Source organism: Engraulis encrasicolus, chromosome 16 (genome assembly GCF_034702125.1).
Source record: "Engraulis encrasicolus isolate BLACKSEA-1 chromosome 16, IST_EnEncr_1.0, whole genome shotgun sequence".
In the NCBI taxonomy this organism is placed as follows: Eukaryota; Metazoa; Chordata; class Actinopteri; order Clupeiformes; family Engraulidae; genus Engraulis; species Engraulis encrasicolus.
Window position 1 is genome coordinate 40,890,399 of NC_085872.1, and position 15,246 is coordinate 40,905,644.

The 15,246-nt window shown below is 42.4% G+C and overlaps 1 protein-coding gene across 4 annotated transcripts in view; it reads left to right on the forward strand.

Moving 5' to 3' along the window:
* The window catches only part of rgs12b (regulator of G protein signaling 12b), a 63,698-nt gene that overhangs the window by 7,627 nt on the left and 40,825 nt on the right, over nucleotides 1-15,246 (forward strand). For all 4 annotated transcript variants that reach the window (XM_063219621.1, XM_063219622.1, XM_063219623.1 and 1 more), the window contains exon 3: nucleotides 5,693-5,818. In XM_063219621.1, the coding sequence (XP_063075691.1) occupies nucleotides 5,693-5,818 (126 nt within the window). The remainder of the gene's footprint in view (nucleotides 1-5,692; nucleotides 5,819-15,246) is intronic.

Below are 15,246 nucleotides of genomic sequence, written 5' to 3' on the forward strand. Positions count from 1 at the left end.
TCATGTCAGTGACTCAACTTCAAAAGGAATATGTGGAATTGCTTAGGCCTTGGGGTAGAATAATTGTAGGCTTCAGCTACTGTCATGTGTTTCATTTCTTGCTGGATATAGCGTTGCTAATTTTGGATCAAAGCCATGAAAAGATATGCTTACAGTAAGCAAGTTGCCAACAAAAAAAATATTAAAATGAATAAATAGCTGTGTTGTAGGCAGCAGCAGTATCAGACAGAAGTTGCCAATGTAAAGCATTCCATTAAAAAGGGAAATATCACAACAGAGATGGAAACAAACAGAACAAAACAAATGGGAAGATGGTGTCTTCATAAAGGCACGTTTCAATCCGAAAAAAAGAGAAGCACATCACCTCATTCATTCTATTCCAGATGGCAGTTTGTTTGCCAGATGGCCATGAGTTAGAAATGGTTTGGACCACACAGAAGGTTTGGTGGTCAAGCACGACACTGAGGCTGAGGTAATTCTAATAAGCCTTTCAAACATAAAACAGCGCTTTGTCTGTCCTGCTCTGGCCGCACGATTCCTATGATAGCGTGTACATGCTAGCTCAAACTCAGCTCGAAAAAGGTCAGGGTTCAGTTTTCATGAACTTTGACCATGACATGTGTGCAAGCTCAACTAGAGAAGGCACCATGCCTCTGCTGTGCGTTACCCCAGCAAAACAGAAACACTGTGAGAATGGCTCAAGCCATTGGAAATAATGGGTGTTCAGAGCACAGCGATGCTGCTGTTGTTGCCTCCTGTCTGAAGATGAAGAAACCTTAAGGGAGTCAGTGGAAACAACAACAGAGTCAACCAGTCAGGTCAAGGGGACGGGGGAGTGGACGCAGTGTAGCCTGGGGACACTCACTATAACACATAGCCCAACACTGGCTTTGCTTTATCTGAGCCTGAAGAACGAGCAGAGTGTGATGCAGTGATGCCATGCCACGGCCGCTATTCATAGTGTTGGCATATGAGAGCTGGCCAGTGCCATCTTGATTACGGCACCCTCATCAGCTGGCTGATTGAGTCGGGCGGCACTGCGCTGGAGTGGGTGCTATATGCGGCTGTGCTTAATCTCCGTTTTATTCCCCCCCAGACCAGGGCTTGACATTAACTTTTACACCCACAGGCCACTGTGGCTAGTAGCTTCCCCGAGTCACTAGCCATTCAAGTATTCCACTAGCCACACATTTTAAATCGTTTTTGTTTTCTTTATCATGATAGTGTACGACTTACCTCAGAAGATGAGGTGCTAAAGCAAGATAAGTGTAAAGCTTTCTACAAGGAAGTATAGAAACTTTAGAGTTACAGAGCGTTTTCTTGAATTTAAATACAAACAATTGATACACAAGGGCAAACAACAGAATACAAGCTGCTATGATGCATGTGTCATACCAAGGAATAAGCTGCCAGCCAAATTGGCTAGTGACACTGAAAGTATTACTAGCCACAGCCAAATTTTACCAGCATTTGGCCAGTTGGCAGGTGCCAGTGTCAAGCCCTGCCCCAGACACACCCTAATGAGAACAATCAACACCACGGTGAATACTACACAGGATCCTGTGTAGCCTACCTGTCTCCTCTCATAAGAGTGGCGGGTTACGTGGGATCTGTGAAAACCTGAACCGACGTTTGTGATTACTTGTGCGCGTCAAAAGACAAGCATTCATTTAGAAGGGAAGCGGTAATTGAGTTACGTTCGCTTGGCATTTGTCAGTAGGTGAAGAATATCGTTGAAACTGGCGTGTGTGTGTGTGTGTGTGTGTGTGTGTGTGTGTGTGTGTGTGTGTGTGTGTGTGTGTGTGTGTGTGTGTTTGTCCCTGTCTGTTTCTGTTTCTGTTTCTGTGTGTGCACGTGTGAAAGAGAAATGTGCTCAACATGCTTGTTGCCATGGACAACGAGTTCCACTGATATCCACCTATTTGAGATGAACCGACTCAAACAGATGTACTGACACACACACACACATACACACACACACACACACACACACACACACACACACACACACACACACACACACACACACACACAGATGAAGGCACAGACAGGCACGCACGCACACACACACACACACTGACACACACACATACACACACACACAGAGGAATGGAACAGCAATTAAAGAGGCTGCAGGAAGTGGCTCTTTTATTCCATAAGTGGCAGTAGTCTCAAGGGGCTGATGTGTTACATTTGCAGTAAACAAGAAGAAACGGATGGCTGTGGTCAGATAAGGGAACAAACAGCACAACACAGCCATAGACCAGTAGGGATGCACCAATACTAGGGATGCACGATGTGAAAAATGTCAGCCGACACCGATATCTGATATCCGATATTGATATTGCGGTTTTGGACGATAACCGATATTAACCGATACCAATGTTTTTTTGTTTTTTTTTAAGATATAACATATACAGACTGACAATGATGCAAACAAACTGAATTTTTGAATGTCCTCTTATTTCCAAAAACACTTTTTAACTCCCTGTGATAAAATGATATAAAAAATGGAGACAAACTAGAAGACAAACAATGAAAGTCACCGTCAAGTCCAATCTTTTAGAACTGTAACAAATAAAAAAAAACATCGGCGTTAACATCGGCCCAGTTTTGCCCATCGGACCGATGTCCGATGTGTTGAGAAATGTCAAATATCGGCCGATACCGATACATCTGGCCGATACATCGTGCATCCCTAACCGATACCACTTTTTTGAAAACCGATACCCAAGCACATGTGAATCGGGAAGATGTCGGAAAACAAGGGGACAGAAGTAGGGTATTTCTCTGTAAAGCTCCCGCCGACACCAGAAGTCATCAACGTGTGTGTGGTGTAATATTACATTACATTACATTACATTTGGCAGACGCTTTATAACCAAAGCGACTTTCAAAAGAGGACATAATCAAGCCAACATCACAAGCAAATACAAAGTGCACAGAGATATATAGAACAACAAGTGCAGTTGTAATAATTTGTTTGTTTGTTTATATGTTTTGGTTGCTTCACATATGAGCACCATTATTTATTTGATGGATCATTAAAAACTGCTTTTTATGACAAGTTCTTTTTAACACTCACTTTTGTATTTTGACGTACTCACTTCTGTGGCACACTGCACATTGTCATGCTAATGACACTATAGGCCTGCATTGGATTTGTGACCTTGAGCTCCATGTTGTGATTTTAACCATGACATTTGTTTGGAGTTATAGTGGTGAATTGTGGCATGTGTGAAAACAATTACTTCTTGAAATGTACTGCCAGTTTGGTATGCTTCATGGTCATTATGTCTAGTGAAATCCTTAATTTTCATGTTGTTTATAACCATCAGTATTTTTCAAACTGGAAATGGGATTACTGTTGTTCATTTATTTGAATCTATATAACCTGTTTTGTAGTGGTTTTGTGTTCATCTAAATATTTGTATTGAGCAATAACTGGGAAATGGAAGAAGATTTGTGAATTTGTGTGATGTATGGGCTTGAATAAGTGTGTGCCCTGGTGTTCTTGCAAGTGCCTGGTCACACACACACACACACACACACACACACGCACACACACGTGTGATCACCATGCAACTGATGACGACTGAGGACACACAGGGGCAAGCGAGTTTTCTCCGTTACCTGGCAACAGCAGCGACCATTTGATTGCACTTGGCGACAGGCGGTCCTTCTCCACCCATTCACTCCATCATTCCGCTACCGTCTCATCAGTCTGCTGCTGTGTCTGTGATTCCATCCAGAAATAAACACCTCCGTTTGTTCACCCACCGTACTCGCCTGCCTTCAGTCAATCACCATAAGTGTTCAACAGCCAGCGAGTTTAGTCCCTGGAGAGATATCTTTAAAAGTCTGAACTCTGGATGATGAAGAGCCATCATTCGTGCAATCTAGTCTTTGAACTCGGTTGACGTCAGAATGAATGTTCAGTTGTAGCAAAACCTAATTCAGTTTTGTGTATCATTTTTCAAGTGATGCATTTGACACAAATCCCTGACAGGCAGACATGACAGGAAAACAAATACCCAACAAGCACCCTGACAAAGACTGTGTAGGTCGAAACGCGTCGGTCAGTCCATTTGCATTGAAGAAAAAGTTTAAAAAATATTGCAAACGGAGTGCCACAGTTTCCTCCTCGCAGCGCTTCCATTTTTATCCCTTTTTTTCTGAGGAAAACAAATAACTTCCTTGGATTCTCAATTAAAGGGGTCCTATTATGCTTTTTCATTCCCACTACCCTTTTATTGGGTTACACAGCATCTGTTGTATGTAAAAGCTTGGTGAAAGCTGCATTTCACAAATTGTCCTCTTGGGGGAGAATTTCTCTGCCGCAGGAGCGCTATTTCTCAACTGCCAGAGAACGCGTGGTTGGGTTTTCAACATTCTATAGCTTTTGTTTCCTGTACGGGTCTACGTCATGCTGTACCTAACATTGCTGCTTATGGGATGGAGTGTTGACGATGTCACAGACCATTTATTAATTGCAGAGACAGAGGTAATTTACATTTTGCCTGTTGCTGTGGATTGTATGTGATGGTGACTTACACACTGGATGGAAAGTTAATATCTTTGCATAGAGCTTACTTCCATTCTACTCACAGAGCTGCTTGCATAATCTATTGATCCTAATAGCCATACCAGGGTAACGTGTACTGTAATACGGTACTTGATGAGGACTCCGTGAACCGACTGTCCCTCAATCAGATAAGCAATACGTTTGTCCTTTCATTGCAATAAAATTGTCACATCAGGCAGAAATTCTCCAGGCACATAGAGACAAGTGGAGAAAATGACGCATGTGCAGCTCAAACAACAATACCAAAAGCTTAGAAATGGCCGGCATCTAAAATATGAGTGTGTGCATCATAACTACGGGTTGCAAACAATTTAATTCAGTAGTTCTTGAAGAAAAAACCCTTAAGAACAAAGAGCGACAAGTGTGTGTTTGTCCCTTACGACCATGGTTTTACTGTAGTAACCACTAGTTTTACCATGGTTACTTTATCATGGTTACTTTAAGTACTCTGAACCAACCAGTATTACTATGGCTTGTCCATGTTTTTTTTCAGCATAGTTTGTGACTATGGTAATTTTGGACCATAGGAAAAAAATGAAAACCAAGATTTACCATGGCCGATTTGCGTAAGGGGTTTGCGTGTGTGTGTGTGCGTGGGTGGGGGGTGGGGGGTATTCATTGTGTCCTTACCAGAGTTGGTCATATGACAGCAGACCCAATGACTACACATAGAGAAATTATATGGGTGAAGTCTCCATTATGATCTGTTGCAGGATATATCTGCCTGAAGAGGCCGGTGGACAGGTCAGCTGAATTTACGGATATCTGAAAGTGGGGGTTTGTCAAGACTTTAAAAGGGCCTCTATTAAACGTCAGCCCTGAAAACTACTTTAAAAGGTCTATTGAACAACAGCCATGAAAGGAGATGTTGCATTAGTGTTTCTTCATAATTGTTATGTAGGTCATACTGCTGCAGAATGTTGAAACTGAACTCTGACAACAGTATGATCATTGAAGCACAACAATGCATGAAGTAATTGAACTGCGAAATGACTAGTTAATAGAGGTTGTGAGGTATAACCTCTCTGTCTCTCTGTCTTTCTGTTTCTCTCTCTCTCTCTCTCTCTCTCTCTCTCTCTCTCTCTCTCTCTCTCTCTGCCTTTTCAGGGTGGAAAGTTCCGAGGCCTGTCCCTAGGCTTCCCTCCTTTACCCCAGCGTCACCGTTCGTCAGGTCGGCGCTCCTTTGGTCGCTCCAAGCGCCTCAGTCTGGCCCGCTCACTAGATGACCTCGAGGTAAGAAGATGGCACCTGGAGTGCTCCATGATTGCTGTTTTAGCAGATATGTACTTTTGCACCAATGATTTTCATCTTGCATTGCCCAGCCCCATTTTCTTACATTTGTATACGGTTTGTACTGTATGTTGGCCTATAACTAAGCAAGACTACAATCCATTCCCATACAGTGTATCTGTATGGCAAATGACAGATTTTTTTTCTATTTTACTACAGTGTAACAAATCTCATTGGTGCACCAACATGCTACACTATAAGATCTCTTAGTAAGCAACAGCCTAGATATGCAGTCATACGTAAAACCGCAGAATGTTATGGATTTGCGTGCTGGCTAAGTGCAGCTAATGATGCTTGGACCACACGCGGGTCTAATTTTAGGCGCAGTGACAGGAGGGGGAGCCGTTCGTCACAGTGAATCGTGTGCTCCTCACGTGGAGCTCATGTTAGGTGCACATGTGACCCCTTGGGTCGCCGTGGCAACAAAAGATGATAGATGAGAATACAAAGAGGAAGGGGGATTGGTGCATTTGACATATCGATTAGCTGTAAGTGCCAAGAGACAAGCAGAGAAATAAAAGTGAAAAAAATTGACAAAGGATTCTTTATAGATTTCTGCATATAATAATAATAATACATTTTATGTTAAGCGCCTTTCAACATACCCAAGGTCACTTTACATTTAAACAGAGAAATAACAGTAGAAAAAGTAATAACAAAGCATCAATGAATTTATATGACAGTGAAAATCTTCTTACATTGCATCAATACTAAGTTTGTCATGGAAAGAGTGGGATTTAGTGATACACAGTCTGTACACCTACGTATTGTCAACCAAATTTACAGATTTACAAGTGAAGTTGATTAACCAAAATATTCATCATTCAAGTTATAATGATTCCATGCCACTTTAAGATTGTTAAGCCATAGTGATGAACCTTCCTGATTAGTTTGTTTGTTGTCGAGGGGTTGAACCAACAGTGTGATGTTTGTCAGTATGTATGGCTCCTCTGTGTTTCTGTGTCCCCATCGGAGTGTCAATTAGCAATACTGAGCAGATCTCTTTGTCACCTCCGCCAAGGAGGTTATTTTTTCGGTCGTGTTTGTCTGTCTGTCTGTTTGTCTGTCAGCAGGATAACTCAAAAACTCATGAACGGATTTGGATGAAACTTTATGGAGTTGTTGGAAAAGACCAAAGGAACAAGTGATTAGATTTTGGAGGCAATCCAGATCACGAAGCGGAACCACAATATTTTTTTAAGATTCATCACCATTGCTAGAAATCTAGATGCACCTAGTGGCCGCAAATTGAATTGTGAGACAGGGCGAATTTAACTCCACAAAACAACAAGAAGGCAGAAAGACTTAAAATAATAATAGGGTGTAACATAGTCAACTGTTCTATCAAACAGCTCTCTTGGTGGAGGTCTGCACTCTCTGAGCACTCTTTCTAGTTGTTTATGGCATGGGAAAGGATTCTCTCTCTCTCTCTGGGCAGCCTGAGGAATGCGATAAAGTTAGAAAAGCCCCTACGGGGAGTGGAGGCTCGAGATGAGTGATAATGACTGGCGCTCAGAGTACGACAGGAACAGCCTGGCCTGCTTGTACTGTTAGTTGGGCTCGGGCTGGAAATTGCTTGTTATGTCATTGTTAATGGCCTGGCAGCAATACCCACCCGGTGCCTCATGATCTCTGTGTCTTATCCCGTATTTGTCTACACTACAGCGCTCCAGTAACCCCACTCTGGCATCTCCTGCTACGCTAGATGTGCTGATTGCAAATATAGACATTGTCGTCTCCCACAGCATTGTGCATGGTACTTCACTTGTTTATGTCATCAATTTCTTTCTTTGTTACACTCATTCGGCAGTTTACTTAAGTTCTAGAAACACTCAGCAGGCTCTAATTTAACACCAGCCAACCGGCCAAATGCTGGTGAAATTTCAATTTGGCTGGTAGAAAAGACAAACTTACTAGCCACTTTCACCCATTAGTGAGTGTGCGTTTGGCTGGTAGGATTAACATCTACTAGCCATTTTGGCTTGTGATTTAAAAAGTTAATTTAGAGCCCTGCGTCAGCTTTACAAATTGGTACCCTAATTTTGTAGACATTCTCACAAACAGTGTTTGCCAGTGTTCGCTCCCTTGCCCAGCAGATCCTCTAGTGACCCAGTTTGCCCCGTGCTCCAGTCCCAATGCTTTTGTTTCTGTCTCTGTCTCCCATCTTATCATGTGCGCCCAGTACCCTGCTTCACTCTGCTGCTCTCCCTGCCTCCGAGTTTTCCCCTTCCGGTTACTTACACCCTGTTCTCGGTGGTGGGCAGTTGTGGTAACTGTGCCAGTGTTGTGGGAACAGAGGTGGTTTTGTGTTGAGTTAGGGCAGTAATTAGAGAGTGTGGTGCTTTGGTCCCTTGGTGTGTGTGTGTGTGTGTGTGTGTGTGTGTGTGTGTGTGTGTGTGTGTGTGTGTGTGTGTGTGTGTGTGTGCGTGTGCGTGTGTGTGCGTGTGCGTGTGTGCGTGGGATGGAGGTTGTTAATTAGTGTGTGTGTGTGCGTGTGTGTTTGGGATGGAGGTTGTTAATTAGTGTGTGTGTGTGTGTGTGTGTGTGTGTGTGTGTGTGTGTGTGTGTGTGTGTGTGTGTGTGTGTGTGTGTGTGTGTGTGTGTGTGTGTGTGTGTGTGTGTGACTCAGAGAGAGAGAGTTTAGTACTAATGAGATCTGAGGAGAAATGAGTTGGCGTTCTTGTTAGCAAGGCCTGCAGATCTCCCATTTTGTCCACACACCACACACACACAGACACACAGACATGCAAACGCTTGCACTAATTATTGCCCTTTGGTGAGACACACACACACACACACACACACACACACACACACACACACACACACACACACACACACACACACACACACACACACACACACACACACACACACACTGGTAAACAGGCAGACACACTAAATGGCAGATACACTAATTATCCATGTGAAATGCACAGGAAAAGACATTTATCTGCAGATGATTGCTTTATTAAAGGATTTTCTGTGTGCAGTTACATTAGCATTCTGGTGTTTGCACAGAGCCAGCTCAGCATGTGTCCTGGGTAACACTTTACCTAAAGCCCATTCTATAGTGCATTATGAGCATATTTATAATGCACGTAATTAGTCACTCACAATGCATTATGGCTACACTCATAATGCTTCATGATGTCTTATATCAACAGTTATAACTATACATCTAGCTTATAATGCCTTATAATATATAGAAATGAATAAATAACACCCTTGTATTTATAACGCGTAATATGCTAGGTGTATTATAGTTACAACTGTTGATGTAATACTAATACATCATGAATCATTTTGAGTGTAGCTATAATGCATTGTGACTAATTATGATGCGCATTATAATAAATTATACTGTAAATACGCTCATAATGCACTGTAGAATGGGCTTTAAGTAAAGTGTTTCCGTTTCCTGTTACCTAAACAGATATATTAAAAAAGCACACACAAAAAAACACACGCAAAAAACACACACACAAAAGGAAGCTAAAAACGTGTCTTGAGTCCTGCTGCTTGTTAGCAGTGTTGTGTGTGGCCAGTTGCCATGTTGTTGTTCTATGTCCACCCAACTGCGCCCCCTCCATCCCTCCCATCTCGAGGCACATTGTGATGACCCGGATCAGTTTTAATCCCTCTTCCCCCATCTGTACTAGACCCACCCCACTGATTGGTTCTGTTTATTTCTAGACTGTGTGTGTGTGTGTGTGTGTGTGTGTGTGTGTGTGTGTGTGTGTGTGTGTGTGTGTGTGTGTGTGTGTGTGTGTGTGTGTGTGTGTGTGTGTGTGTGTGTGTGTGTGTGTGTGTGTGTGTGTGTGTGTGTGTGTGTGTGAGAGAGAGAGAGAGAGAGAGAATGTGTGCGTGCGTGTGTGTGAGTGTATGTGTGCATGAAACTGTTTTATAATATGCATGCACACTGCTGACATGTTTGTTAAAACTGAATGTTTTATGTATTGTGTGTGTGTGTGTGTGTGTGTGTGTGTGTGTGTGTGTGTGTGTGTGTGTGTGTGTGTGTGTGTGTGTGTGTGTGTGTGTGTGTGTGTGTTTGTGTGTGTAAATACATGAATAGTAGTATTGTAGCTCTCCAGATATAGGTAAAGGTGTGTTTAAGCTCTCCATGTGGAAAGACATGGGCATAAGTTAGGGTTTCATCTCACCAGTAGCATTGCCAAATGACCCATTAGCACCAAATGTGCCAGGTGGAGTGGCAGTAACAGTTGGGTTTCTCCTGGTTCCTTGCTAATTCAGAAGTACTGTGTGTGCATGGTACATGACTCCTGTGAGAGATAAGTTCTCACCGACTTTGGCAAGTTCCAAAATAATGGCATCAGACCGCACCATAGTTGCCACTAGAGCAGAGCCGTAGATAGAAAAGAGTTACTGCATTGCTATAGGAACCCGCGGAACTTCCGACGCCAAAATTGACGGCGAAACTGGCCATATGTGGTCAAATAAAGCTGCCCTCTCGGTCCCTGTTGTAGAGTAGCCTCGAGTCTTGAGAAATTAAGCAATGCGGTGACACAAAAATAAAGGGGTGAAAAAGTTACGTGTTTTTATTGACCAAAGTCCCAATAAAGTGCAGAAAACTATATACAAAAGACAAGAAGGTACTGCTGACAAAACAAACATACAAAAAAAAAGCTAACAAAGGAACAAAAAATGGTAGCAAAAAAGCAAAAAGAACAAAAAGAAAAAGAACCAAAAAAATCGATTTTGTGCCCTGTGAATCGATTATGTGAATTTTAGATTATATTGATTATCGATTGAATCGAATATTTTACCCAGCCCTAGTCTGGGTCAGTCTGTATCAGTCTTGCAATGCTTTGGAGTACTTTTATTTAATTTAACATTCATTTGCTCTCGAAATATCCACGGAAGTAATTGAAACTTTAAAGTGTTTATGAAACGAAAACAAACGGTCATTCCCATTAAAGCCTTGTTTTTTCTGATAGCATCGATGAGACTTTGAACCCAATCATCCTGGAGGAACTTGTGAAAATGGCAACTCAAAGTGTGAATTCTGTGAAATTTGCTGTGACTAATGAGCTGGGCTGTGACATCAAAGAGGAGAGTCCCTGGTTTGCTAGTATGGCGATCTGAGAAAACAACACACATTTGATGGACCCACATCTTATAAAGGAACCAAAATTCTGATACAAACATCAGCGTGTCGAAAAACCACACATCCAACCTCATGAGAAAAAAAAAACAGCAGCACAAATCTATTTCAGAGGCACTGATACATCTGCAGAAAGTGACATGTCTGACAGGCGAAGTGACGATTGTTGACCTAGCCTGACAGTTTGTTTTCTTTATGGTTACGGTTGCTAAGGGCGCTTTGCCATGACCCAAAGATGACATGGCGTGTGTATTTGTTGACAAATGGGGGGCATTTTGATTCAATTGCGCGATATAGTGTGATTGAAATGCATGTACATGCAAAAATATTATAGACTAGAGAAAAAATGGAGGTAATAGGCTGTTGGAGCAGCCCCGAAATCCTAAAAAAGAAGAAGAGAGAAAAAAAGTAGGCCTACGCTATATGCATCTCCGTTTATTCGCTAAGCAGTAGCCCAGTCTGTGAGTTGGCTGTCCTCGACCGAGAGCACCACGGAGGCTGAAGCGCGGATATCCCAAAACCAATTTATTGACCAGTTGAATGGCAATCAACAAAAAGTGCATATCCCAAGAGCATTTGCATCGGTTTGGCATGTAATGTGCATTACCCTTTCCTGAAAACAACATACAAAGCAGATGGACAAGGTAAAACGTAGCCTAAAGCAAAGCAGTGCACGAGCAGTTACAGGGGCAGTTTCAGTCTGCACGCCGGCGATGTCAATTGTTGGAACTGCTTGAGACAATAGCATTCTCTTCAGTCCAACCATGCCCGCGATCTCCACATTTGTGGTGAAGCACGAGGGGTGGAAATGTGCCGAGCACAACAGTGACCATGAGCTTGCTTCAAAACCACGCCGGTGTGGCAGCTTTTGTGATATGCAGCGGAATTATCATCCACATGTAGGCCTACATCTACTTGTACGAGGCTATGGCAAGCGATGTGGGACAAATGTATGGCAGGAAGCGAATGTCAACATAAACAGATTACACAATCTTCGATATGGTCAGCAAATGTTTTGGGGCTGTCATTTATGTTATGCCTACACTTTGGAATTAGATCAGAGTCTTGTTGTTACACAGGCATATTTGATTTAGCCCAACTGTACTCTATACTTAACTTTACTCAGTCTATCCTACAAGCAGATAGCCTACAGGGCGGATGAGAATCCGGTGCATATCACAAAAGCTGCCACACCGGTGCCTGCGTACGAATTGGATCCACAGAGCCCTTGTTTTAGCCTTCTCCACAGTTGGCCACAGTTCCATCATTCTTCACAGAAGGGAACTTGTGCAAAGATATTCCTTCTGTCAAGTAGCCATTTTTGCAGCTGGCACCGTTCGGCCCTCCAGCAACACACTGCTTGACACTGCGCTTTGGTTTGGTACTAGCCACCATTGATCTGAACAAGGTGGAATGAGGTGAACTCCCCCCTTTTATGTCACGCATATCATTTGCATAAAATTTGCATGTCACCAAAAAAAAGGAACATAGCACTTTTTGGGAACGTTTTAACATGACTTTTAGGACAAAATATCACCCAGACAATATCCCATTTTATTCACAAGGCTTAGAACTGTCAGAATCTGTCCTGGAAATGGTCCAATTCCTTTACTTTGTTTTCGTTTCATAAACACTTTAAAAAATTGCAGCATCGATCCTGGAACTTGCCGCATCGATCCTGGATCGTCCATGCCCCGCATTGGATTGGATCGCCGAATCGATCATTGTTGACACCACTAGTCAAACATATGACTTAGCCCATTGTGTCCTGGAGACACATGTACGCTGCATTCAGGATTTTGAGATTCGAGCTGTTTTATTAAAAAATGTGGGTAAATTAGAGCTGAATGAACACATCCTAAGGCAGAACGAGGGTCCTAGCTTTTAAATGTAACTCATTTCATGTTTGTATATGCTTCGGAGGCTGAGATATTTAGGATTTCATAGGCAGAGGGCATCCTTTCCCAAAAAGGGCTTAGGCTAAAATGGGTTAAGAGAGCCACCAAATAAACCCAACACCTCACATCAGGTGGGGCCTATAGCACACATGTGCTTCAAACAAAGAATGAGCCTCCTGAGTTCCCTACACTGGGATTTATATAGACAAGACACTCAAGCCACCGGCCAATCACATGGCAATACTAATTATTAGGCTGACACAGCCAATTGAAAATAATCTGGCTGACACAGGCACACAGCCAATTGAGGGCACCTTCTTAGCCCATTAAGGGCACATGTGCATTCCACCAACACAAATGAAAACAAAAATCAGGCCTATTCTTAATTACAAATAAAGAAAAATTTAAAAATACAAAATGCAGTACAGCACCTATATACAGTGCCCTCCATTATTATTGGCACCCCTGGTTGAGATGTGTTTTTTAGCTTCCAATTATTATTATTTTTCTCTAAATAATATGGGACCTTAATGGAAAAAAAGAGAAAAATCCAACCTTCAATACAAGTGCATTTATTCAGTGGGGAAAAAATCCCACATAAAGAAATAATTATTTGACATCAAATAATGTGTTTCACAATTATTAGCACCCCTGTTGTTAATATTTTGTACAACCCCCTTTTGCCAACAAAACAGCACCTAATCTTCTCCTATAATGTTTCACAAGATGGGAAAAGACAGAAAGAGGGATTTTCAGCCATTCCTCTTTGCAGAATCTCTCTAAATCATCCAGATACCGGGTCCTCTCCTCTGTACTCTCCTCTTCAGCTCACCCCACAGGTTCTCAATGGGGTTGAGGTCTGGGGACTGAGATGGCCATGGGAGGAGCTTGATTTTGTGTCTGGTTAACCATTTCTGTGTAGATTTGGCCATATGTTTAGGGTCATTGTCTTGCTGAAAGACCCAGTGACGACCCATCTTCAGCTTTTTGGCAGAGGGCAACAGATTTTGATTGAAAATGTCCTGGTATTTCAAAGCATTCATGATGCCATGCACCCTAACAAGCTTCCCAGGGCCTTTGGAAGCGAAACAGCCCCACAGCATCACTGACCCACCCCCATACTTCACAGTGGGTATGAGGAGCTTTTCAGCATGCGCATCTTTCGTGGCACGCCAGACCCACTTAGAGTGTTTGTTGCCAAAAAGCTCAATCTTGGTCTCATCTGACCAAAGCACACGGTCCCAGTTGAAGCCCCAATACCGCTGGGCGAACTCCAGACGTTTGCGTTTATGATTGTGGGTGAGGAAAGGTTTTCTCCGTGCATGCCTCCCAAACAGCTTGTTGGCGTGTAGACAGCGCCTGGTGGTTGATTTGGAGACTTTGTGACCCCAGGATGCTACCATTTGTTGTAATTCTGTAACAGTGAGCTTTGGAGATATTTTGATTTCTCTTACCATCCTCCTCACTGTGTGTGGTGGCAAAATAAACTTGGGTCCTCGTCCAGGCTTGTTTACCACTGTTCCAGTTGTTTTGAACTTCTTAATTATTCCTCTCACAGTAGATATGGGCAGCTGCAGTTGAGTGGCAATCTTCTTGTAGCCTCTGCCTGACCTGTGAAGGTCGACGCACATCTGCCTCACTTGTATGCTGTGTTCCTTTGTCTTTCCCATGTTTAAGAGTGGATAAGAGAAATGGCCTCTGTGTCACGTCATATTTATACCCCAGGGAAACAGAAAGTGATGAATTACTAATTAAATGTTCCTACATACTCTGGTAAACTTTGTAAACTACTGTAGAAATGACAGAAATGCTTCAATTATATTTATTTCCTGGGAATTGTTAAGGGTGCCAATAATTGTGGAACAGGTGATTTAATGAAAAATAATTATTTTTTAGTCAGGGATTTTTTTTATTTTCCTACAATTCATTTGAGTTGAAGGCTACATTTTCCTAAAATTTTCAGTGTGACAGTATTCTTCTGCAATAAACACTGAATTTATTTTAAGGCTTTTAACACATCTCAACCAGGGGTGCCAATAATTATGGAGGGCACTGTATAGATGTGCAATTAGGACACTGACTGAATAACATTAACGCATGAAAAGCAAACAAATAATCAACAGAAAATGACTGAAACTAGTGCGGTGGGGTTGCACAGCCTTCAAAATGTTCCAGATGTAGCATTCGATCCATAGTACCATTGGAGAAGAATTGATTAAACAACCGTCTTTGCACATTTTCAAGCACACAATTTCAACAGACAGTGTAATTACTTGACCTAAAATGGTAACTTGTGTCAGGAGGACAAAAGCAGCACGGCCAAATTTGCAGAATTAGTACACGTCGCC